The sequence below is a fragment of the Polypterus senegalus genome, chromosome 6, assembly GCF_016835505.1.
Source record: "Polypterus senegalus isolate Bchr_013 chromosome 6, ASM1683550v1, whole genome shotgun sequence".
NCBI classification, from domain to species: domain Eukaryota; kingdom Metazoa; phylum Chordata; class Cladistia; order Polypteriformes; family Polypteridae; genus Polypterus; species Polypterus senegalus.
The window spans coordinates 110768068-110795975 of record NC_053159.1 but is presented as its reverse complement, the minus strand read 5'-3'; the positions used below and the strand labels follow the sequence as shown (position 1 = coordinate 110795975).

Here is a 27908-nt window from a genome sequence, read left to right as displayed (position 1 = left end):
ATATCCTGGAACATTCTTGTTATGATCACAGAAATCACATAGCCACCAGAAATATTGTTTCTCAAGTGTATATTTGATATTCCTGGGTGACTAGGAGCTACTGAATTGTAACCCCAAATAAGAGCCAACTTGTAAATAAGTTATGGTAGGGAGAAAATCAATAGGGATGGAGGTCTTCCAATTAGCTTCAGAAATTTTCTGTAACAAATCTTACATATTTTCTATATTTGTGACATTTAAAAATCTTTCAGCAGGGACAATATTTTAGATTCTAACAAATATTGTTTTTTGTCAAAACAAAAAAAAGATAAGAACATCCGCTCCCCCATTCTTATTGCCAACCTCATAGGACAGAATGAAATTAATAGACGTTCTTCCTAGCTGTTCCTTTCCTGTAACATGATGAAAATCAAAACGAAACACTCAACAGAGCATTTTGTATCAGAATCTGTGCAGCGATGCTATTGATAGGGATTGCCTTTGCATCTCTGTATTTTCAATAATGACTTGTTTTGCAGCACTATGAAGTAGTCCAGGTTTTTATTATTATTATTTAATTATCCATAAAATTTTTATCAGCTTGAACAGCATAGTTACAAAGTTCACCCATCCTTATAGACAAACTATAAAAGAGTAATGAACGTTATCTACAGTATAAGACTACTTAGATTCCTTTTTCAAATTAATAGCAACATTCAATGTTATCTAGGAACAGTAGTTCATTTGACAAATAATCTGAACTGTTTGGTACAACTGTACTCAATTTTAGTAGCAATATCTCTATGAACTTATTTCAAAACATAACAGTACAAGACTTTAGCTTGAACAATCAAGTGTCCAGATTTAAAATTATTCAAACATGACATGCCAGCCCCTGTGCAAACAACCCTTTTAAGTTTTAATTAATGAATGAACATGATATTTAACAAGTAATGATCAAAATGTAGCCTACCATCTGATCAATTTACAAATAGCTTGTTGAGATCATTGGAATAATATTTGGATGTAGAATAACTCATTCCTTTAACAATGGACATTTTGAAGAATCATGGACAGAGGAATCTGCTCCAATATCAGTTCAGTCATGAAAATGTCAGTTTGAGTTTACATTTAGATATACTTTACCCCTCATGTCGTCAGTATTTTCTTAGTTGGCTTTGTTGCTTTCATAATGGTATTTCTTTTCTTTTACCCTTTCTACTAGCTTACATTATATTTTACATATGTCATAACCAGTTACAATATGTATTTATCAAAAACAGTTTAAGGAAAAAGGAGGCGATTAATTTCTGATGATTTTATAATAAATAAATGAATGTCATACCTGCACTAAGTGAATATGTAATTGCTCTTCCCCAGTCAGTGCTAACAGGTACTCTTCATAATTATCTAGTTCCTGTGTAGGCGAAAAAAAACAAAACGAAATGATCATCTTACATGTTAAATAAGTATTTACTATACTGTAATATTTACCTTTATATGCCATACATTTTTTCTTTCCATAACCAAGATTTTCTTTCTTTTCTTTACTTGGTGTTTACTTTGAAAGATATATAGTATGCTTAGAAGGATTTAATTCTTTGAATAGGACATTTCAGCCAGTCTTGGCTCTAGCACCACAACACCATAATTTGCTCCAAAATCTTTTACCATCAGTTATGCTGGCTGCATGCCTAAAGGGAGTTGTCTTTAGGAAATAATAATCTTCACTCCATGTTTTTGCATAGAGAAATATACAAGGAGCGATCAAAACATTTTAACCCTGATGTGCTAAAAGAAATACAAATAAAACAGATATTTGTTGTCTCCAACATAATCGTTGTGTATCTGACTTGATGCGTTTACCAGTTGTATAGTGCATCTCCCAGAGGTAGCCCTTCAATATTAGGGAAGAAGTGGATATCACAAGGTCACGTTTGGAGTATAGGGGGTGGTTACGGATTTTTTCCAGTTATGATATATTTAATAGTTAAGTTTTCATTTTTACATCTTAAAGTAATAAAGCATATTTGACTTAATGTAAAGGTATTTTCAAGTAACCCTAGGGCATTGTGCTCTGAGACAGGATGTAAGCAGACAGCTGTAGCCTGCAAGCACTGATCCTACTGATCACTGTATCCTACTTCTAGGCTGAGACGGGAAGCAATGCATCCAGCTGTATTGAATACAGAAGGTGCTGCAATGGTTAAGCTCATAAGCTATGCTAGAAATTAATTATGTCTGTAATATAATAATGTCTGTAGCTTAAATGTACAGTGGGTACGGAAAGTATTCAGACCCCCTTCAATTTTTCACTCTTTGTTATATTGCAGCCATTTGCTAAAATCATTTAAATTAATTTTTTCCCTCATTAATGTACTCACAGCACCCCATATTGACAGACAAAAAAAAGAATTTTTGAAATTGTTGCAGATTTATTAAAAAAGAAAAACTGAAATATCACATGGTCCTAAGTATTCAGACCCTTTGCTGTGACACTCATATATTTAACTCGGGTACTTTCCATTTCTTCTGATCATCCTTGAGATCACCTTCATTTGAGTCCAGTTGTGTTTGATTATACTGATTGGACTTGATTAGGAAAGCCACACACCTGTCTATATAAGGCCTTACAGCTCACAATGCATGTCAGAGCAAATGAGAATCATGAGGTCAAAGGAACTGCCTGAAGAGCTCAGAGACAGAATTGTGGCAAGGCACAGATCTGGCCAAGGTTACAAAAAAATTTCTGCTGCACTTAAGGTTCCCAAGAGCACAGTGGCCTCCATAATCCTTAAATGGAAGACGTTTGGGACAACAAGAAGCCTTCCTAGAGCTGGCCGTCCGGCCAAGCTGAGCTACCGGGGGAGAAGAGCCTTGGTGAGAGAGGTAAAGAAGAACCCAAAGATCACTTTGGCTGAGCTCAAGAGATGCAGTCAGGAGATGGGAGAAAGTTGTAGAAAGTCAACCATCACTGCAGCCCTCCACCAGTCAGGGCTTTATGGCAGAGTGACCTGTTGGAAGCCTCTCCTCAGTGCAAGACACATGACAGCCCGCATGGAGTTTGCTAAAAGACACCTGAAGGACTCTGAGATGGTGAGAAATAAGGTTCTCTGGTCTGATGAGACCAAGATAGAACTTTTTGGCCTTAATTCTAAGCGGTATGTGTGGTGACAACCAGGCATTGCTCATCACTTGTCCAATACAGTCCCCAAAGTGAAGCATGGGGGTGGCAGCATCATGCTGTGGGGGTGTTTTTCAGCTGCAGGGACAGGACGACTGGTTGCAATCAATGGAAAGATGAATGCGGCCAAGTACAGGGATATCCTGGACAAAAACCTTCTCCAGAGTGCTAAGGACCTGAGACTCAGCCGAAGGTTTACCTTCCAACAAGACAATGACCCTAAGCACACAGCTAAAATAATGAAGGAGTGGCTTCACAACAACTCTGTGACTGTCCTTGAATGGCCCTGACTTAAAACCAATTGAGCATCTCTGGAGAGACCTAAAAATGGCTGACCACCAACGTCTACCATCCAACCTGACAGAACTGGAGAGGATCTGCAAGGAGGAATGGCAGAGGATCCCCAAATCCAGGTGTGAAAAACTTGTTGCATCTTTCCCAAATTGACTCATGGCTGTATTAGCTCAAAAGGGTGCTTTACTGAGCAAAGGGTCTGAATACTTAGGACCATGTGATATTTCAGTTTTTCTTTTTTAATAAATCTGCAACAATTTCAAAAATTCTTTTTTTGTCTGTCAATATGGGGTGCTGTGTGTACATTAATGAGGGAAAAAATTAATTTAAATGATTTTAGCAAATGGCTGCAATATAACACAGTGAACAATTGAAGGGGGTCTGAATACTTTCCGTACCCACTGTATGTGTTTTTCAGACCATGGTTGCTCATAATTTTCTAAGGCTTGTTTTGTCCTGTGCCCAGGTGGCAACAGGAAGCAGCCATTAATGATAACAAATTTGTATAATTCAAGTAATCTAATTTTGTAACTTCTACTTGCATATAAAAATACCTGAAGTAGAAGAAAAGGGTGTGCATCTTGCTACAGCGTGCATCTTGTGGCAGTGTGCTATAAAGGGAGTGCTCCCTGTTCAAAGAGAATAAATGGGATATGATTTAAACTTCCTGCTGCCTGTTTTGTCTTAGAGGTTTTGGGTGACCCTGGGGAAATAGTCATTACTACGACAAGGGTGGGAACAATAACAGACTAGAGGCGAGTCTAAGAGAGACATTTATAGGATGTAATAGCAAACAGGTACAAGTATAGAGGAAATTGCAACTACTACAAGCACTGAAAGAATGAATCAGGCAGCTTTATTATGGTGACAACTTGCCTTTATGGAAAGCTTTCCATCTGCATATTTATAGAAAACAAATTACGAGGTTTTTAGTGATGTAAGAAGTCAATGAACTGCTTCCATAAGCAAATATAAAAGAACATTACAACACACAACATGCTTGACGTTGCTATCAATAAGTTACAAGAACGGAATTAATGAATACTCAGTTTTTATGACGGCAATTTGCATATTCTCCAGAATGTTATGAAGAGTGATCGGATGAATTACAATTCACTCTTTGCCATGAAAATGAACTTAATCCTAAGAAATCCATTTCCACTGCACTTCAGCCCTGCCACAAAAGAGAGAGAGAGATGTGAGGAGCACACACTGATACAGCGTATTGCTGCACCCACCACATGACAAACCAACTCAGGATCGCAGATTAGGACCTGAGTGCAGCCATGCAACAGGTGACACCTCAGCACCACACTAGTTCAGAAGGAATGGAACCAGTGTGAGGTTTTTTTAATGGTGGCTGGAGTGCCAATTCTGCCACAAAAGGAACTGAAGTGTTGAAGTGGACAAGGCTAGAGAATACTCTGTCATGCTGACTGAGTAAGAATAGAGAGACTCAATTGTTGTGAAGAAGGCTTCAGGGTGCCCAAGAAAGTCTAGCAAGCACCAAGACCGTCTCCTAAAGTTGATTCAGCTGTGGGATCGAGGCACCATCAGTGTAGAGCTTGCTCAGGGATGGCAGCAGGCAGGTGTGAGTGCATCTGTACACACAGTGAGGCGAAGACGTTTGGTGGTTGGCCTGGTGTCAAGAAGGACAGCAAAGAATCCACTTCTCTCCAAGTAAAACACCAGGGACAGACTGATATTCTGCAAAAGGTACAGGGATTGGACTGGGGTTAAGTCAAGTCATTTTCTCTGATGAATCCCCTTTTCAATTATTTGGGGCATTCGGAAAAAAAGATTGTCCGGAGAAGAAAAGGTGTGCGCTACAATCAGTCCTGTCATGCCAACAGTAATGCATCCTGAGACCATTCATATGTAGGGTTGCTTCTCAACCAAGAGAGTGGACTTACTCACTATTTGGCCTAAGAATACATAAGAATAAAGAATGGTACCAAAACATCCTCCAAGAGCAACTTCTCTCAACCATCAAAGAACAGTTTGGTGACCAACAATGCCTTTTTCCAGCATGATGGAGCATCATGCCATAAGATAAAAGTGATAACTAAGTGGCTTGGGGAACAAAACATCCAATTTTTGTGTCCATGGCCAGGAAACTCCCCAGACCTTAATCCCATTGAGAACAGGTGGTCAATCCTCAAGAGGCAGGTGGACAAAAAAAACCCCATAAATTCTAACAAACTTCAAGTATTGATTATGCAAGAATGGGGGTGCCATCAGTCAGGATTTGGCCTAGAAGTTGACTGATAGCAAGCCAGGGCGAATTGCAGAGGTCAGGAAAAAGAAGGGCCAACACTGAAAATATTGACTCTTAGCATAAGTTAATCTAATTGTCAATAAAAGCTTTTGAAACTTATGAAATGCTTGTAATTACAGTGGTGTGAAAAACTATTTGCCCCCTTCCTGATTTCTTATTCTTTTGCATGTTTGTCACACAAAATGTTTCTGATCATTAAACACATTTAACCATTAGTCAAATATAACACAAGTAAATGCAAAATGCAGTTTTTAAATGATGGTTTTTATTATTTAGGGAGAAAACAAATCCAAACCTACATGGCCCTGTGTGAAAAAGTAATTGCCCCCTTGTTAAAAAATAACCTAACTGTGGTGTATCACACCTGAGTTCAATTTCCGTAGCCACCCCCAGGCCTGATTATTGCCACACCTGTTTCAATCAAGAAATCACTTAAATAGGAGCTGCCTGACTCAGAGAAGTAGACCAAAAGCACCTCAAAAGCTAGACATCATGCCAAGATCAAAAGAAATTCAGGAACAAATGAGAACAGAAGTAATTGAGATCTATCAGTCTGGTAAAGGTTATAAAGCCATTTCTAAAGCTTTGGGACTCCAGCAAACCACAGTGAGAGTCATTATCCACAAATGGCAAAAACATGGAAACATGGAACAGTGGTGAACCTTCCCAGGAGTGGCCGGCCGACCAAAATTACCCCAAGAGCGCAGAGACGACTCATCTGAGAGGTCACAAAGACCCCAGGACAATGTCTAAAGAACTGCAGGCCTCACTTGCCTCAATTAAGGTCAGTGTTCACGACTCCACCATAAGAAAGAGACTGGGCAAAAACGACCTGCATGGCAGATTTCCAAGATGCAAACCACTGTTAAGCAAAAGAACATTAGGGCTCGTCTCAATTTTGCTAAGAAACATCTCAATGATTGCCAAGACTTTTGGGAAAATACCTTGTGGACTGATGAGACAAAAGTTGAACTTTTGGAAGGCAAATGTCCTGTTACATCCGGCGTAAAAGGAACACAGCATTTCAGAAAAAGAACATCATACCAACAGTAAAATATGGTGGTGGTAGTGTGATGGTCTGGGGATGTTTTGCTGCTTCAGGACCTGGAAGGCTTGCTGTGATAGATGGAACCATGAATTCTACTGTCTACCAAAAAATCCTGAAGGAGAATGTCCGGCCATCTGTTCGTCATCTCAAGCTGAAGCGAACTTGGGTGCTGCAACAGGACAATAACCCAAAACACACCAGCAAATCCACCTCTGAATGGCTGAAGAAAAACAAAATGAAGACTTTGGAGTGGCCTAGTCAAAGTCCTGACCTGAATCCAATTGAGATGCTATGGCATGACCTTAAAAGGCGGTTCATGCTAGAAAACCCTCAAATAAAGCTGAATTACAACAATTCTGCAAAGATGAGTGGGCCAAAATTCCTCCAGAGCGCTGTAAAAGACTCATTGCAAGTTATTGCAAACGCTTGATTGCAGTTATTAGGTTTAGGGGGCAATTACTTTTTCACAAAGGGCCATGTAGGTTTGGATTTTTTTTCTCCATAAATAATGAAAACCATCATCTAAAAACTGCATTTTGTGTTTACTTGTGTTATATTTGACTAATGGTTAAATGTGTTTGATGATCAGAAACATTTTGTGTGACAAACATGCAAAAGAATAAGAAATCAGGAAGGGGGAAAATAGTTTTTCACACCACTGTATACTTTAATATACCATAGAAACATGTGACAAAAAGATATAAAAACAATTAAGCAGCAAACTTTGTGAAAACCAATACTTGTGTCATTCTCACAACTTTTGTCAACGACTGTATACTAATTTAAAAAGAAACATAACAGATGGAATGTTTGTCTTTATATGGTATCAGCCTGCCAAATGAAAATATTCTAGAAATAAATTGAGCTAGTGCACAATCAATAAATCAAATTTTTCACATATCAATATGGTCTAAAATGTACCAGACTGAAAACCTGTCTTTTTACAGTCCCAACCTACATTAGATTAAAACAGACTGAACAGCATGCCATGAGCATTGCTACAATTTTGGAGTATCTGAATGGAATCAAGCTGCTGCACATTCTACGTTCCTGCCACTTATTCAACAAATTCAAATCATTCTCATTTCAATACTCAGGAACAAATACTAAGCAATCACTACTGATCAATATTTAATCAATAAAACAGTGCTAAGGCCAAAACAAGAATAAATAAATTATTAGAGATCTCTGCAAGTTGCAAACTTACCTAAAAAAAACAAATCTGACCTAGCCCAAGTGCAACAGTGACTGTTTCAAAGACATAAATCATGGAGAAACAAGACTGATCAAAAAACAGGAAGCCTGAACTAGAGGAGTCAGCTTTACACTATGGTATTCCATTGGTCCAAGAGTTACATGAAAGAAGCAGAAGATAAATTCAGGCTATTAGAGCAACTATGTGCTTCTGTCATTCCACCCATCCACTGATCATGCCAGATCAGACATGGAGTCTCTGTCTTGCTTCATAATTCAATCTAGAGGCATTACCAGATCAGAGACTAATCAACTTAAGATGAATAGCCACATGGTTGAATAGGCATATTGGATACTAGACTCTTGAGCAAGATAAGCCCCTATATATCCAGGTTGTATTAGTAATATTTTGTAACACTTTTGTAACACATTTGGGAACCTTAAGTTAGACAATGTTAATCTATAATGTAAGAACAAATGTGTAAACATTCCTTCCTGCTTGATTTGTAACAGGCTATTAAGTATAAATATGAGGACTATAGTGGGAATTTGAAACACTCTGGTTAGGTCTATGTAATAAATTGTCTGAAAGTGAAAACAGGATCACCCTAGGACCCTCCCACGATTAAACACATACAATTACACAGAAAATGTTGCTTTTTATAATTGGTGGATATTTTGTTCATCCCAAAGTGCTTAAAATCATCAATGAGGAATAATTGTGAATCTTACAAAAATAAATTTTTTGTCTTCCTGAATCACAATACTGTTTCAGCAGGTCTGGTGTGAAGCACCAAAAACTCCTATCAGAGGTAACAATCACATAATAAATAAATAAATAAATATCTTTCTTTCAACGTTAACAAGACAGCCTACAATGATCACATATCACCATGCTTTTTCTGCATTTACAGTACATTCAGTTTATGCACGAACAGACTATGTATAAATAAATTTTCCATACAAAAATATGTGTGGGTTTAGATTTAAACAATTTTTTTTTATTTTAAATTATCCATGGTCATTCATTTATTTGCATACAATTTAAAAGGCTTTTGGTTGATTTTTCATGTGTATCTGGTTAATTGCAATAACAACATTAATAAAAGCACATAAACTACAATTAGAGTAAGAAAAATATAAAATTACCTAGAAAAAGTCTGAAAATTTTTTCATGCTAAACATAACCACCACCATCCAAATAATGCCACATATGGTATATAGTTTAGGCAAAAGGGTTCAAGAACGGACTAAGCAAATCATGAAATGTCAAATCAATGGATAAAGCTGCAGCAAAAACAGTATGTCATATACGACAGTATTTTCTCTAGCAATAAATAATATATTATGGTATGCTCACCTAACAATAGTAAATGAAACTGAGTTTATCCTGATATTTTAAATAATTGCCAAGCCCTAAACTGGTGCAACAGGTACAGTAATGTATTTTAAAAGTTGTTAAATCATCAAGGATGTACTTCTACTTACCATTGCTCTTATTTCGGCAATGTAGAAAAGTTCTGTCAGTGCCCGATCCAGTGGAAGAAGTACACTAATGGTTGCTGAATCCTGACAAATGGTATTTTCCATTTGAGTGAACAGCTGCCAGAGTGGCTTCAACAATGACAGATCACAGCAGCTAAACAATTATAATGTAAACAAAATATAATGAAATACATGAGACCCTAATATACACTAATTTACAGTCAAAGCTTACACAAATGTAATATTTAAACTATCGTGCAAAGACCAAGTACAAAGAAATAATAAATAGTCTATCTGACTAGAATAATTATCATGCAAAAGACAACTCCTAGCACCCTAAAAGTCTGCCTCTTTCAGTCACCATGCACAATATTATAAAGTTATATTGGAGTATAAAATACTAAATTCACAACTACATTTATAAAGACAAAGCAAACTGCCTGGTAATTTTCAGGTGCTACTCTACTTATTTCTGAAGACTTGTCTGTATTTTTAATAAAATATGACAGTAAGCTTTGGTTTCCAATAATCCTGAAATGAAAAAGGTTTAAGAGAGAATGGAAGGCTGGATGTACAGGTGCCGGTCATAAAATTAGAATATCATGACAAAGTTGATTTCAGTAATTCCATTCAAAAAGTGAAACTTGTAAATTAGATTAATTCATTACACACAGACTGATGTATTTCAAATGTTTATTTCTTTTAATTTTAATGATTATAACTGACAACTAATGAAAGTCCCAAATTCAGTATCTCGGAAAATTAGAATATTGTGAAAAGGTTCAATATTGAAGACACCTGGTGCCACACTCTAATCAGCTAATTAACTCAAAACACCTGCAAAAGCCTTTAAATGGTCTCTAAATCTAGTTCTGTAGGCTACACAATCATGGGAAAGTCTGCTGACTTGACAGTTGTCCAAACGACGACCATTGACACCTTACACAAGGAGGGCAAGACACAAAAGGTCATTGCTAAAGAGGCTGGCTGTTCACAGAGCTCTGTGTCCAAGCATATTAATAGAGAGGTGAAGGGAAGGACAAGATGTGGTAGAAAAAAGTGTACAAGCAATAGGGATAACCGCACTCTGGAGAGGATTGTGAAACAATACCCATTCAAAACTGGGGGAGATTCACAAAGAGTGGACTGCAGCTGGAGAGTCAGTGCTTCAAGAACCACCATGCACAGACGTATGCAAGAAATGGGTTTCAGCTGTTGCATTCCTCGTGTCAAGCCACTCTTGAACAAGAGACAGCGTCAGAAGTGTATCGACTGGACTGCTGCTGAGTGGTCCAAAGTTATGTTCTCTGATGAAAGTAAATTTTGCATTTCCTTTGGAAATCAAGGTCCCAGAGTCTGGAGGAAGAGAGGAGAGGCACAGAATCCACGTTGCTTGAGGTCCAGTGTAAAGTTTCCACAGTCAGTGATGGTTTGGGGTGCCATGTCATCTGCTGGTGTTGGTCCATTGTGTTTTCTGAGGTCCAAGGTCAACGCAGCAGTCTACCAGGAAGTTTTAGAGCACTTCATGCTTCCTGCTGCTGACGAACTTTATGGAGATGCAGATTTCATTTTCCAACAGGACCTGGTACCTGCACAAAGTGCCAAAACTACCAGTACTTGTTTTAAGGACCATGGTATTCCTGTTCTTGATTGGCCAGCAAACTCGCCTGACCTTAACCTCATAGAAAATCTATGGGGTATTGTGAAGCAGAAGATGCAATACGCCAGACTCAACAATTCAGAAGAGCTGAAGGCCACTATCAGAGCAACATGGGCTCTCATAACACTAGAGCAGTGCCACAGATTGATCGACTCCATGCCACGCCGCATTGCTGCAGTAATCCAGGCCAAAGGAGCCCCAACTAAATATCGAGTGCTGTATATGCTCATACTTTTCATGTTTATACCTTTCAGTTGGCCAACATTTCTAAAAATCCTTTTTTTGCATTGGTCTTAATTGATATTCTAATTTTCCAAGATACTGAATTTGGGACTTTCATTAGTTGTCAGTTGTTATCATCAAAATTAAAAGAAATAAACATTTGAAATACATCAGTCTGTGTGTAATGAATGAATCTAATATACAAGTTTCACTTTTTGAATGGAATTACTGAAATAAATCAACTTTGTCATGATATTCTAATTTTATGACTGGCACCTGTATACTTGGAAGTTGATGGATTTTACCATTGTAGTTTAGAGTCTTAGGAATCAAGAAAAATGAAGTAACAGCAACTTTTTTTTTTTTTAAAGGAAAATAAATGATGTCAAGTAGATATGAATATATAAACTATTTGTGTGACTTCCCTAATTAATGTACAGAAAGTTATTATCACTGTTGCCCTAGGCATCTTACCTTTTTGAGCCACATGTTAGTATTTTAAGTAGTAAGTGGATGGCTCTTAATCTCTGGCTTCCTGTCTGTCTGCAAGCTACACCCACTTGCCATTCCCAAATATCAGCAAGTGGTAGATTCTGAAGAGATCGTTCATCTGATAACATTAGCTTTAATATTTCAAACCCTAAAAGATTAAAGTACATACAAAACAAACTGTTAAGCAAAAAAATACTTAAATTATTTAAATAACATTTCAGGCAAAAATTCATTTCTTCAGTGATAAAAATGCAACAATGAACTAATCAATTCTGGGCAATTTATAAGGCAGTTACTAATTTAATTTTAATAATTTTTGTTTCTTCTCCAAATTGTCAATTAACTGTTACTAAAGTGACATCAATGTACTGAGAAGCACATATACATTTCATAGTAGTTTCAAGTCTTTTTTTTACCTTTATGATTTGTGGAAACACAAATCCTTAGATCAAATTAACTGTTAGATAAAACCAGAGGTAGGACACTAAATTTCTAAAACTCCATTTGAAATGATTTCTGATTTGTCCTTTTTTCAGTATAGCATTGAAACTCACAAGCAATAATACCACAGTGCAGCAGAGCTCACATGTATCCATGAACCATTATTTGATAAAGATAAAAAGTAAATTAGTGCAGATAAGTATCTTACACATTGATCCAAAAGAATGATATGAAGTACAAAGTAGTGGTGCTCCAATTGATGAGCGGAATTTTACAATATAACTGCATTGCTGAATGCTCTGCTCCCTATAGTGGTAAGACGGATGAAGGGCACAGTCAAGTGGATGAAGGAAGAGGATCTGAGGGTGCAAGAGGGAATGGCAATATGGAGGAGGTCGGACAGATATGGAGGGGCAAGGTTGTGGATAGCCTTAAAAGTTAGTAGGAGAATTTTGAATTGAATTCGGAACTGAACTGGAAGCCAATGAAGCTGCTGCAAAACAGGAGTGATATGGTGAATAGAGGGGGTTCTAGTAATGATGCGGGCAGCTGAATTCTGGAGCAAATGAAGTTTATAAAGAGATTTGCAAGAAAGGGAATTGCAATAATCCAGACGAGAAGTGACAAGGCTATGAACAAGGAAAGCAGTGGTGTGGGGAGTGAGGGAGGGGCGAATACAATTAATGTTATGCAGGTAGAAAAATATGCAGACCAGGAGATGTTATTGATGTGGTGTGTGGGTAATGCCAATCAAAGATAATCTATTGAGAAAAGTAGTGTGACAAATAGTGTCAAAGGCTGCACTCGGATCAAGAAGGATGAGAGTAGTATGTTAAATGTTAAAAGAAATGTTATCTAATGGGACTAGAATTAGATCCCATATGTCACCTTTGTCCCTGGCACTTTTCTCCACATGACTGAAAATGCCTTCCAGCTACAGCTCTCTGGCGCTATGTGGCCGAATCCATCCTAAACCTTTCGCCTCTTTCCTAACTTTCTTTTTGCTGTATTCCTTTTTCATTTCATCGATAAAAAATTTATCACAAAGAAAAAATCTTACATCAGTTACATTTATCTCATTTAAAATTGTTTAAAATGCACCCAGGGTAAGACCCTTCCTGTGAGCATTGACATGTATCTCCAGCTTTATTAGGCCATATATTCTGGGAATGGGCTCAATTAGTAATAAATCTTTACATACCTTTGAGGCAGCCTTGATGTTACAATCATTCCTAATCTATTAACAGTGATATCTGGTGTTCTCAGCTGGCATTAAAGTGCATAAGGATAAGTTGATTGTAATGTCTTACACCACACAACTAGCATGCAGACTTATTTGGCTCTGTTGGAAGAATCTCATTACACTATCTAAAACTTTGTTTTTAAGCATATTATGGCATATTTGAAAAAATTATATTCTCTGTTAAAAGATATGGTTTTTTTTAGAACATGGCAACAATTTATTATTATTTTAGAATAAACATGTAGAGCATGTTATTAATCATTTTATTATGTTAAAAAAAAAATTTTTCTCGTTTTTTGCTTGTGTCTCTCTTTTTTTAGGGGTTGAATTTTGTTTTGCGTTTGTTGTTTTACTCCTTTGTATTCAAATGGTTGTATCTGTTACGTTAGAATTTGTCTGATTTAGTAGCGTGCCACTTTAATGTTTTGGATTTTGAAAATAAAATGGAAAAAAAAAACTTGAAATTATGAAGAAGCATTTTATATTCTTTTATTTTATATGGATTATGGATAAACATGTCCTGAATGTGTTTTATTAGTTAAGAGTGTGTGTTTTAAAGGATTTTTTTTAGTATATTGATGGTAATTTAACAATAAGCCTACAGAATTTTGTTTTGTTAATAAAAAATGAATAGGTAACACCTGTGGGTCTACACTTTAATTTAAAAAAATGCCAAAGTTAACACTTCAATATAGAACATCAACCATTTGTAGTAAAATGAAATAGGTGATCAGTATCACCCCTAAAAAAAACCTGACTGGAGCCTCCCTAGTGCAAATAAGATTTAGGACAATAACTGTTTAAAAATCATTGCAAACATTCCCAAATCCAAATTCATCTAGATTCAATGCAAGACACAATCCTGCCCAAGCACAAGATCATTTCAGGGCAAAATATAATACTAATTATATATTAATAATTTAATATTAATATAATTATAATAATGTATGATTACCATGCACAGAAACAACTGGGGGCAGGATTTGTCATTGACTCTATATTTACAGAGATTCATGCACCACCAGATTGCTATTAAATTGGCAATAGTTATTATTTATTAGAACAAAGAGCAAAGAATAAACTGATGAGTCGGGACAGGTGCGGTTTCACTGGCATCTAATTCCTTCTATTGTCTCAAATTAAGAATATTAACAAAACTAAAAGATCTTTGCAGAGATGTCTTCTTATTACATAACCTTTGGGCATTCTAATAAATTATTATTATTTAAGGGAGCAGGAGTAACCAGGAGGAGTGTGGCTCAGCGCAGGTCCGGGAAGGCAGCAGTAGTCAGCGACAGAGGCTCAGACGGTGCACCTTTCCTTGGTCCATGGGAGGGAAGGACCTGAGCCTAGGTCCAGATTGGGAAACCTACTGTGTATACATGGAATCAGCAGGGACCTGGATCTGTAGACCGCAGAAGAAAGAAGGCTGAGTCTGTTGGGTAGACGGCTCCTTAGCTGCAATATTCGGAAGGATAAGCCAGGGAGATGGCTTATTAATAGACGGCACTAGGGCCAAAACTTAAAGGGACGCTTTCCTGCACTGTTGGTCGTAACCTCAGTTTTTAAAGAAATATTCATTTGAATGATTTCTAATCTCCACTTGAACTTTGTTTTTATTAATCTTTTTATTTTTTTATAGAAAAACCACTTCATTTTTGAACAATGGACTTTTGACTGTTTTTTTTGAATAAAAGCACTAAAGCACTTTTTCAGCATCTCCTTGCTTGATGTGTGCTTGTGCTCATCTAACCAGGCTCATCCCAGTCATGAGAGATCATTAACTGTTGGAGAGTTAGATTCATCATTTGAATTGATTCCGAGGGCTCTCCAGTCTCCAGGTAGTTCACACATTCACCTCTCTCTCTCTCTCTCTCATTTCTCCTAGGGCACGAAGCAGAAAATGGCCGACAGTGGGGTAACTCGCGTTGAAATTGTAGTTGAAGAACTCCAGGCACTCGATGAACAGATTCAGAAACTCCTGTCCCGACGAAGATACCTTAAGGATCTGAAGGCCCGGCTGCTGGATAAACCGTCCTCGCCATCTAGAACCGGCGAAACATCAACCCCGCGTTGTGCCGACCTCACCCAGCGTCTCGTAGGAGCGACGCCGCTGATGACCTCGGTGGATTTCAGCTATGCAGGCGGGGGTTCAAGGCCAGAGCACTCCATTGGCACAGGCGAGCATCCTTTCTCAGAACCGGTTTGACCCTCTCCGCGTCCCCAGTTCGCCTTCAGCCCCTGGTGATGTAATAGTGGTAGATGATTCCATCGTTAGAAACCTTAATGTCGCATGCCCTAATGCAAAATCGTTTGTTTCTTGTTTTCCCGGTGCTCGTGTCCGAGATGTAATGAAACGTGCACCAGCAGTCTACGAGAAACACAAGGAGAGGGCAGTTGGAGCAATCGTCTTGCATGCCGGCGTAAACGATATAAGGCACCGACAATCAGAAATCCTGAAGGCTGATTTCGCAGCTTTGATTAAAGACACGAAGGAGAGGACCCCATAGGCAAAGATCCTCGTTTGGTCCACTACCTCTCGTCAGGCGATCCAACGAGTACTACAGTCGTCTGCTAGGGTTGAACAACTGGCTACAGGGTTTCTGCAAGAAGAAGGATGTCGGTTTCATCAACAATTGGAATCTCTTTTGGAAAGGCGCGTCTCTTCAAGCGTGATGGCCTGCATCCGAACAGTTTCGGCCGGGTCCTCTCCGAAAACATATCGAAGGTAATTCGTTTTCTTGACTATCTATCTCTGCTCTTAACCCCTTCGAAATAATACTGTTGTGCTAGGACATGATAAGTGTTTAATAGAGTCTTCCGTTAAAGTGCACACATTAATACTGTAATAAGCAATCTCAATGCACGTAGAAAACCTAGGAAATACGGCATAAACTCCAATAATCTAATTAAAATCACTATTTTAGAGGAACAATGTATTAAAACTATAAAACAGATCACAGATTAAACAAAAAACACACACAGAGCGCTAATAAAATAATTTAGTTCCTATTCCAAATATCAATAACGCACATAGTACTCATCTCTGCACCTCGAAACATTAAATATGGCACTATTAAATGTTAGAGCTTTAACTAACAAAACGTTTTTATCAACGATCTTATTAGTGATAAAAAATAGATCTTATTGCACTAAATGAAACATGGCTTAATTCAGATGCGCTGCAGTTTTAATCGAATCTGCCTCCGGATTACAGTTTTACTCGTTCAGACCGCCAGGGAAAAGGGGCGGATTGGCTAACATTTACTCGAGCGATTAAAATGTAAAGATGTCAGTTTTGGTAAGTTCAAGTCCTTTGAGTATCTCGCCGTTGTTATTCATGGAGATTCTCAAGTTCTAGTACTATCCGTGTATAGACCTCCTAAATATAACGCGTCATTTTTTGAGGAATTCTCTGACTTAATGTCAATTTTAATTACTAACTATGACACACTCCTAATAGTTGGCGACTTTAATTTTCATATAGATAATCAGTGTGATCTAAAAGTAAAAGAATTTATGAACCTCCTGGATTCTTTTGATTTGAGACAACTCATAAATCAGCCTACACATAAAGCAGGTCATACGTTAGACTTAGTGATTACTAAAGGACTGAAAGTTGATATAAAACAGATCATTGATATTGGTCTATCAGACCATTTTCTTCTACTTTTAATATAGAAATAATGATAAAAAACACTCATGAGAAGCATATTGTTAAAAAACGCTTCTTTGACTCGGCAGCAGCTTTAAAACTTACAAACATTTTAAGCAATCAGTCCGTTTATAGTGCCAGCTATAATAGCGAGGATAATGTAAATAGTAAGGTGGAAAGATTTAATACTAAAGTGAGAGCTGCTGTTGACATAGTTGCACCTGAAAAGACAGTGAAAAAATCTTCTAGCATTGTTATACCATGGAAGACCCAAAGAGTGTCTGATTTAAAGAGAACATGCCGTAGAGCTGAGCGTCAATGGAGGAAGACTAAACTTACTATCCACCATGAAATATTAAAAGTCAAAATAACAGAATACAATAACACTGTCCGTCTTGAGAGAGCTGCTATTTCTCAAGATTATAAATAACAATGCTAGTAATCCCAGAGTCCTATTTTCTACAATTGATCACCTACTAAACCCAGGTAGCTCAAAGGAATGCCTCCTAAGTGCTTCCAGTAAAACCTGTGAGGCTATCGCTGTATTTTCAATCAAAAAATTAATGATATTAGAAATAACATAGTATATCCCCCCAACACTAAGGATCCTCCTAAACCCCAGCATCCTGTTATAAACAAATTAAACTCTTTCACTAGGATAGATTTACCTGATTTACAAAAATAATATCTCAATTAAAACCTCCACCTGTCCTTGACCCAATACCAACAAGGTTTTTCAAAGAAGTATCAGGCGTGCTAATTGATAATGTTCTGACATAGTAAATTCGTCACTAGATACTGGGGTCTTCCCAGACTGTCTTAAGACTGCTGTAGTTAAACCCCTACTTAAGAAACATAATCTTGACCCTCGCTCTTGAAAATTTTAGACCCATCTCTAACCTGCCTTCTTAAGTAAAGTTCTAGAGAAGGCAGTCATTATGCAGTTAAATGACCACCTAAATAAACATGCTATTCTTGATAAATTTCAGTCGGTTTTAGAACAAATCACAGCACAGAAACTGCACTCGTTAAAGTAGTAAATGACTTGCGGTAAATGCAGACAGAGGCCATTTATCTGTTCTCATCCTCTTAGATCTGAGTGCTGCATTTGACACCATTGATCACAACATTCTTAGAAATCGCCTTAGTCAATGGGTGGGCCTCTCTGGCAGTGTCTTAAATTGGTTTGAATCCTACCTGACAGGGAGAAAATTTTTGTTAGTTGTGGGAATTACAACTCGAAGACACATGATATCCAATATGGTGTTCCACAAGGCTCTATCCTGGGTCCGCTGTTATTCTCAATCTACATGCTTCCGTTAGGTCAGATTATCTCAGGGCACAACGTGAGCTACCACAGCTATGCTGATGACACACAGCTGTACTTATCAATAGCACCTGATGACCCGATTCTATTGATTCACTAACACAATGTCTGACTTGTATCTCAGAATGGATGAATAGTAATTTTCTCAAGTTAAATAAAGAAAACTGAAATTTAGTGATCAGCAATAATGGATACAATGAGGCTATTAGAAATAAACTGGATACATTAGGATTAAAAGTCAAGACGGAGGTAAAAAGCTTAGGGGTGATTGTTGACTGTAATCTGAATTTTAAATCACATATTAATCAGATCATTAGGACAGCATTTTTCACTTAAGAAACATAAGTAAAGTTAGACCTCTTATATCACTGAAAGATGCTGAGAAATTAGTTCACGCGTTTGTTTTCAGTCGACTAGATTACTGTAACGCACTCCTCTCAGGACTACCCAAAAAGATATAAATCGTTTGCAACTAGTGCAGAATGCAGCTGCTAGAATCCTAACTAGGAAAAGAAAATCAGAACACATTACTCCAGTTTTGATGTCACTACACTGGTTACCTGTGTCATTCAGGATTGACTTTAAAATTCTGCTTATGGTTTATAAAGCCTTAAATAATCTCGCCCCATCTTATATATCGGAATGTCTGACACCTTATATTCCAAATCGTAACCTCAGATCCTCAAATGAGTGTCTCCTTAGAATTCCAAGAACAAAACTTAAAAGAAGTGGTGAGGCGGCCTTCTGCTGCTATGCACCTAAAATCTGGAATAGCCTGCCAATAGGAATTCGCCAGGCTGATACAGTAGAGCACTTTAAAACACTGCTGAAAACACATTACTTTAACATGGCCTTTTATAACTTCATTTTAATTAATTTAACTTAATCCTGATACTCTGTATGTTCAATTTCATAATAACTATTCATGGTGGCTCTAAAATCCGTACTGACCCCTACTCTCTTTTCTGTTTCTTTTTCCGGTTTCTTTGTGGTGGTGGCCTGCGCCACCTCCACCTACTCAAAGCTTCATGATGCTCCAACAATGATGGACGGATTAAAAGGCAGAAGTCTACGTGACCATCATCATCATCAAGCCCTTCCGTGAGAACCCTAAATCCAAAGAGGACTGTTTCATTTATGTTAGGTAGAATGCCCAGAGGGGACTGGGCGGTCTCATGGTCTGGAATCCCTACAGATTTTATTTTTTCTCCAGCCGTCTGGAGTTTTTGTTTTTCTGTCCCCTGGCCATTGAACCTTACTCTTATTCGATGTTAATTAATGTTGATTTATTTTGTTTTTTATTGTGTCTTTTTTTCTATTCTTTATTATGTAAAGCACTTTAAGCTACTGTTTGTATGAAAATGTGCTATATAAATAAATGTTGTTGTTGTTGTTGTTGATGACTATCGCGGTGTTGGGTTCAAGAGGCTCCCAAAATTGAAGAGGAAGCATGGAGGTGACCCACACTGTGACAAATGCATTTTGCAAATTTATTAAAAGGAATAGTTAAATCATGTATATTATATACAGAGTTAGAGAAATTACAAAGGAAATACACAAAAACAGAAGCTTTATATATGGAGCTAAATGTTGGTGTTAGGCACTGCCAGCAGAGAGTTTAAATCTAGTGTTAGAAGGAGAAATAATGCAGGGAAAGGCGCTTTAGTGATTGTACACTGTGGCTTAATCCAAATCCTGCTTACTTGTCATAGCAACAATCTGGAACTGACCATAATTTAAAAAAAAAAAAATTCAGGACAGAAATGGAGATGCAATTAAAACTGTGACAGTCAAGCTACAGGCTACTTCAAGCTTCTCAAAAGCTGGCTGCTAAGATGTCATTCATCAACACTATACTTAATGAAATTTCCAAACAGCCTTTATAACAATATTGCTCTTCTGGCTTATTGTTGTGCAATGTGTTTAAAATTTTTATTCTATTTTATACCATACATGAGCAACTGTCTTGTTTCATTTGCAAACCTCTTTAAGTGGGATAAACCCAGAGCGTATAGGTGTTATAGCTGAAAAATAAATTAGACCATGTATTAGTCCAATATATATCTGAAGGTACAAAAAATTTTATATTCAAAATACACAAATACAAAAAAAACACAATTTACAGACAATTTTACAGAATTGTTCAATTGTCATTTTATCTCTCAATACTAAGAAGTCAAAGAATTGAGCTAGACCAACCAAACCTCTTTATTTTAAGAGACTTTCTAAAACTGCTCCAAGTAAATCTCCAGATATTCCCTGGTGAGTTAAGACCTATAATGAACTTGAATATACTTTGCTTTGTATACCCCCCAAAGGATATGCACAGTGAAAAATCTAACTACAAGACCGAACAACTTTAACTGGGTCCTCTTGATTTGGAGAAGCATCACTTCTAGTGTGATGTCCTTCCTTTTAGCTGAGCTCCTTGTCCAAACATGGAAAGTAAGCCCAACAATCCTGCACAGAAATCTCGCTTTAGCAGCTTGTGCTTTAAATTTCTATCCAGTGCTCATGACCATAAGTGAGGATGGGGATACAGAATGATTGATGAATTGAACTGTTTTAAAAATATATGTCAAGGAATCTGCTAATGATATGCTAAAAAAATATGAAAAGGTTCAAGCAAAACAGTCATGGTAAAACATACTGTAGATGCTCTAATAATAGGCAAATAAAGCAAGCAGTGTCCTGAGTATGTAACCAAAAAAAAACTTAATTCCATACTACATCAATCAAGTTTCCAAGTTTTGGATGTGTAAGAAAGCATACACATTATTTAAGGGTGTCAAATGAGCACCCAATTTTGTAAACTTTTAAATTAATTTGGCTGTATAAACCCTTTATGTCATACCAATAGGAAAAGAATGAACAAGCCTATGACTTTGGCCCTCTCCAGTAGATAGAGAGTATTTAAAAAATACATCCAATCATAATTTCTCACTTACACAATCATATACATACAGTGCATCTAGAAAGTATTCACAGTGCATCACTTTTTCTACATTTTATGTTACAGCCTTATTCCAAAATGGATTAAATTCATTTTTTCATCAGAATTCAACACACAACACCCCATAATGACAACGTGAAAAAAGTTTACTTGAGGTTTTTGCAAATTTATTAAAAATAAAAAAATTGAGAAAGCACATGTACATAAGTATTCATAGCCTTTGCCATGAAGCTCAAAATTGAGCTCAGGTGCATCCTGTTTCCCCTGATCATCCTTGAGATGTTTCTGCAGCTTAATTGGAGTCCACCTGTGGTAAATTTAGTTGATTGGACAGGATTTGGAAAGGCACACACCTGTCTATATAAGGTCCCACAGTTGACAGTTCATGTCAGAGCACAAACCAAGCATGAAGTCAAAGGAATTGTCTGTAGACCTCTGAGACAGGATTGTCTCGAGACACAAATCTGGGGAAGGTTACAGAAAAATTTCTGCTGCTTTGAAGGGCCCAATGAGCACAGTGGCCTCCATCATCCGTAAGTGGAAGAAGTTCGAAACCACCAGGACTCTTCTTAGAGCTGGCCGGCCATCTAAACTGAGCAATCGGGGGAGAAGGGCCTTAATCAGGGAGGTGACCAAGAACCCGATGGTCACTCTGTCAGAGCTCCAGAGGTCCTCTGTGGAGAGAGGAGAACCTTCCAGATGGACAACCATCTCTGCAGCAATCCACCAATCAGGCCAGTATGGTAGAGTGGCCAGACAGAAGCCACTCCTTAGTAAAAGGCACATGGCAGCCAACCTGAAGTTTGCCAAAAGGCACCTGAAGGACTCTTAGACCATGAGAAACAAAATTCTCTGGTCTGATGAGACAAAGATTGGAAAAAGTGATGCGCTGTGAATACTTTCCGGATGCACTGTATTTCTAAAATAATACAGATCCTAATCACAGATATAATTAAACTTAAATAGTATAGATCCTAAAAGCAAATCAAACCAATGCCAGAAGTAGAGACAATTCTGGAAAGTGAAGGACAATGATCCACAAAATGCAAAAGCCCGCAGAGAAGTTAATGACACAGTGTATTTGGTAGAAAATGCCAAACAAACTAACTTTTTGCTAATATTCTGTTTGGTTGTTAGTACACTGTATACAGAACTTGTCATCTGTTACTGGTCTGTCACTGTGTTTGACTGATTAGTAGTAGACTTGTTATTATTAGCATGCAGGAGGGGAGATTTTGATTATTCTCTACCAGGAAGTCATAGTTTTTGCAAAAGTCATTTTCTTTACTTTAATACATTATACATGAAACAATTAATAATTCATTTGTACATGAAGCACAAAGTTTCACACTGTAATAAGCACTGTTCATATTCTCTATTTTACTTTATATAACAACCTTTTAGTAATTGACAGAAAATAATTTGACTCACCTGTTTGAAATCGTCCACGGTGACCACCAGTTACAGTAAATTTGTAGCCCCATTCTGTATTACTCATGTCAGAAACAAATCTAAAATATAATGTGTCCCCTGAAGAAAAAACACACCAGTTGTTAGCACAATCTGAAATACAATAAAAGCAACAAATGGAAATTGTTTCAGTTTCTAAAAGCATAAACAATATCCATGAAGATTCAATCTTATGCATAATCATATTCACTATTAGATAAGCTGTTAACTAGAAACCTGTGCTGGCTCTACTCTTACCAGAGGTGTTTCGAGTAAAAGTCCATAACCTCTTTAATATGTGATTTGACTATAGAAAAATGACTACATTACTCATATGTATCTAAAATTCCACCTTTTTTAGTGCTGCTTCAAATAAAACTCAACCTACTATTTATAAAATATGAACTGCAATTTGAAGTCTACTTTTAATTTGTTACTAATTTAACTTTGGATGCTTTTTCTAATTAAATGTATTAAGTGCACTTTTAATTTCTCAGTGAGTGGAATGCATGAAAAAATAGGGTGCAGAACAGACATACTGTACAAGTACATATGTCTGATGACAAGTTGTGATATCATAGGGTAAAGAAAGAATGAAGGGGCTTACTTTGAAAATTTTCCTAGTAGTTTTCCTGAAATTAGGCCAGTGGTGAGCTAGCCAGTCAAAAATTAATCACACACAAAAATGAATTACATTAAAAAATTAATTCATCTGTTTATTGAAGATTCTCAGCCTGACCAGCAATCCAGTCAGCTTTATTTTTTTTTTTTGTGTGTCTATTTAAAAAGGAAACACAAATACTTTTAAAGTATTACAAATAGAGATAAATGTTTGGATTGTTTTAGTGAAGCTGTGATGGTTAAAATTCACACATTTTACAGCTTTACATTACTTGCCTTGACTGCATACTTGAATAAACCACACATATTACTTATGTTGAGTTGTTTCAAAGCTGATGCAAGGGGTGACAACTCAGAAGGCCTTTTCCAATTTACTTGAGAAGCATAAACAAAGGCTTGTCTAAAACCTGTTAGAATTTTCCTGTCAACGTTTACAAACTTCAAACCCTATTAAGTCAAAAACACATTTCAGACTTGCTGTTCTTTTACATTGTGCCCTTCAATCACCTTTTACCTAGTAGTTGGCTTAAGCACAATACAGTTTCTGTAACGACATCTTACTAGTCTTCAAAGCTAATAATTTCATTTCTCACAGAACTAACCTGGAATTTCAAAGTCAGTCCATTTTTGAGGTGATCCACTGAAACTGTGAAGATCCTGCACAAAGTCACTACTGCTGGCCATCAGAAGCTCATCACAACCGTCCTCTGTGCAACATCGAGAGTCAAACTTTATCGACAGGTAGATCGCTCCAGGGATGTGGACCTTATCCTAATGAAGATAAAACAATCTTAATTGTGAACATAAATTGCTTCATAACTTGGCTTAAATTATACATTAACAAATGAACAAAAATTCTTGAAATGAACAATTCCAGGAAATGCATATATGGTAGATCTCAATAAAATGTTTCCACACTATTAATTTGTGGCTACAAGTACTTCAGTTTCAAGCCAACAAAATGACATTAGATTTTCCTTCCAGTTTGAAAAAGGATAATGCAACATGCTTGCACGCACGTCTCTATCTCTCTCTTCTCTTGAGGGCAATCGTCTCCTATTCTCCATCTGAGTCGGTGTGCCTCACTCATATAGTCAACATCCGTACGAGCGTATACTGTTTACTACAGCATTGTGATTGTGTGTGCGCACGTGTGTGCTGTGAAGTGCAAGTCCCCATCTTGCGCCCCAAAACAAGCAGTCTCAGTACTTTAACAACACCAGCTTTATTCAGCTTGAAACAGCAACAGCGCTGTTATTTATTGTAGCGGGATCTTTATAATGTTCCTTGTATCACCCATCGATTGCGATCTTTTTGGATGCGCTTATACAGCGAACTGCAACAGCACTGGGAGACTGATTGCTTTGGGACGCTCTTCCGTGTAGTCGTCCCGCTGGGTGGAATCCCACATGAGTTTATAAACTCACTCACACCAGCCATGATTCTTTTTAAAGGTAAAGTGCAGGTTAATTTGTTGTATGTATTTTTACTTTATATTTTGTACTAGCAAAATACCCGCGCTTTGCAGCGGAGAAGTAGTGTGTTAAAGAAGCAATGTAAAAAAAAAGGAAACATTTTGAAAATAACGTAACATGATTGTCAATGTAATTGTTTTGTCACTGTTGTGAGTGATGAGTGTTGTTGTCATATATATATATATATATATATATATATATATATATATATATATATATATATACACACACACACACACATAAACATATATATATATACATATCTATACATATACACATATATATATATACATATATACACATACATATACATACACACACATATACATATATATATATACATACATACACAGACACATATATAAACATATATATACATATACATACATATCTACATATATACACACACAGCTATTTCGTATCAGTGCAATACGCTGCCTGTTAAAACGGATGACTCCCGCTCTTACGTGCAAGTCTGCGTGGATATTATGAACTATCGTATCTGTTCAAGTTCTATTTAAATTTTAAACAGAAGGAATTTTTATTTAGTTGACAGAAATATCTTTGGTAGGAATGGTAAAAACAGACAGGAATATTATTCGTGAATAAATCAACTCAAACCTTAAACAACTTATAATATTTTGCTCTCCATAAAAATATATCCTGTCTAAATTATACAAGTTAGAAATAAAGTAAACGTTAAAAGAACAAACATTCACATTTCTTTACTCTTATGTAATTTTATATAAAAAATAAACTTAGATTTTAAATATCCCAAAAGATTTTGCTCTCCATAAAAATATATCCTGTCAAAATAATACAAATTCAAATATGAACATGCTGCATAACAAAACCTAGAAATATAAATAAAATGTGTTCCTTTCAGCAATAACAAATCAAATCATTCAGTTGTCTTTGCTCATATGTCATTTTAGAGCTGGACGCCTGGCATCTTTTTTTGGCAACAGGTTCATATATGTTTGGTGTGAGGTTCTGTGTTGTGGAGATTCTCGGGATGGATTGCAGGTGCTCATCAGTGAGGCGACTCCTGTGTGCTGTTTTGTTAGTCTTTATCACTGAGAAGAGCTTCTCACACAGATATGTGCTACCAAACATGCACAAGGTTCGAGCCGCATGTGACGGACTTTTGTTCTTGAAGTCACCAAAGCGCCGTGCAAACTCAGTGCGCTCAGTTTATCAGCAAAGTGCGTATTTGGGAACACCGTAGTGACGACTTGGTTTAACATTACTTGGCAACAGGGAAAGTGGGGCAAATTGCACTGGTGCATTTGTGTCTCCCATAAAAGCAGCTTCACTTGAAATCACTTTGTGATTGTGCACGGGTTAAAACGTCCGCTGAAGTGTCGGATTCTTATTTAATTATGCTGCTTTCTGTATCTTCTGCATTGCATTCAGTTTACCCTGATGTTTTGTCTCATAGTGCCGTCTTAGATTAAATTCTGTAATGGAGACACACGGGTTCAGTAAACATATACTCAGCCTCCCATCGGTTTTTAAAGGCTCTATTTTCAGAATCAACTTTTCTCTTCAGCATCGTGTGAGCTAGCTTCGCAATAACTTGCAGCATCATAAGGTAGACTTGATTAACGCGGTAAGTGTTCGGCAAGGCAGCTGAAGCGCTGCATTATGGGATCTGTAGTTTATTGTGTTACCAGCGCTTCATATACCCGGGCTGTGCTGGTGCCATGTCGTGCTATGTCCATGGCTGTATTTAATGTTACCTTAGTCCTGGCACTTAAAACTTTCTCTCGCAGTTTCGCTGAGTTTGTGTCAAACACCACCCTGACCATCTCATCTTCCTCTCCATAAGCACAGTCCTTCACCCGTGAATATTTACCCGTGGCAGTTTGCTATTGGATTGCCGCTGACGGACGGCCTTATATGGGCAGGAACTAAATTACAAACGCCAGCGGCAGCCTGTCTATGAACTTAATTTAAAGTGTAGGTTTACATCGTGCTTTGTTTCCGAAGTAGCAGAACTCATGAATATGGTTGTATATGTCACTCGCTCGCTTCTTATTGTTTCGCTGCCTTCTCAATTATATAATGCATGTTTTCTTCAGCGCTTTTTTGAGGTCTTCCTGGTTTTCTATGTACTGCGTGATTACGTGGGAGGCGTGATGATGTCACACGAAACTCCGCCCCCACGGCGTTGAAGCTCATCTCCATTACAGTAAATGGAGAAAAACTGCTTCCAGTTATGACCATTACACGTAGAATTTCGATATAAAACCTGCCCAACTTTTGTAAGGAAGCTGTAAGGAATGAACCTGCCAAATTTCAGCCTTCCACCCACATGGGAAGTTGGAGAATTAGTGATGAGTGAGTGAGTGAGGGCTTTGCCTTTTATTAGTATAGATTAATCATTTTTATATGAATAGTTTTGGGGTGTGGAACGAATCATCTGAGTTTCCATTATTTCTTATGGGGAAATTCACTTTGATATACGAGTGCTTTGGATTGCGAGCACATTTCACGAACGAATTATGCTCGCAAACCGAGGTTCCACTGTATTCCGTAAACAATTTGTGAAACATTAAGTTTTTTTTTTTAACCTGAACAATAGAGCTGAGTACTAATGGGGAAAAAATCCTGTGACAAATAATATCTAAAAGAGACCTAACTTTGACACTATCGAGGTAAATTGTTGATATGTATACCTGGTCAAACAGCAGGGCAGAAGTTTTGCTATGATAGTTACACAGTATACACACTATCCATTACCTGTTGCTTAATGTTGAATACAAAAATTATTTGATGAAACAAGCTTGAAAAACTTGAAAGAACTCAGGTGGGAACAATTAACTTTAACTGCCACCCGATGCATTTTAAGTCTGAGTCGTGACAGAGTATCACTAATTCATTGGTGATGGACTTTCAATGAATA

At 37.2% G+C, this 27908-nt stretch overlaps 1 protein-coding gene across 2 annotated transcripts in view; it reads right to left on the bottom strand.

Annotated features, from left to right (window-relative positions):
• zzef1 (zinc finger, ZZ-type with EF hand domain 1) overlaps window positions 1-27908 on the bottom strand; it is a 273801-nt gene that overhangs the window by 7723 nt on the left and 238170 nt on the right. For both annotated transcript variants that reach the window (XM_039756776.1, XM_039756777.1), the window contains 5 exons: window positions 24128-24296; window positions 22887-22985; window positions 11819-11984; window positions 9466-9616; window positions 1325-1396 (listed from right to left, as the gene is read on the bottom strand). In XM_039756776.1, the coding sequence (XP_039612710.1) occupies window positions 1325-1396; window positions 9466-9616; window positions 11819-11984; window positions 22887-22985; window positions 24128-24296 (657 nt within the window). The remainder of the gene's footprint in view (window positions 1-1324; window positions 1397-9465; window positions 9617-11818; window positions 11985-22886; window positions 22986-24127; window positions 24297-27908) is intronic.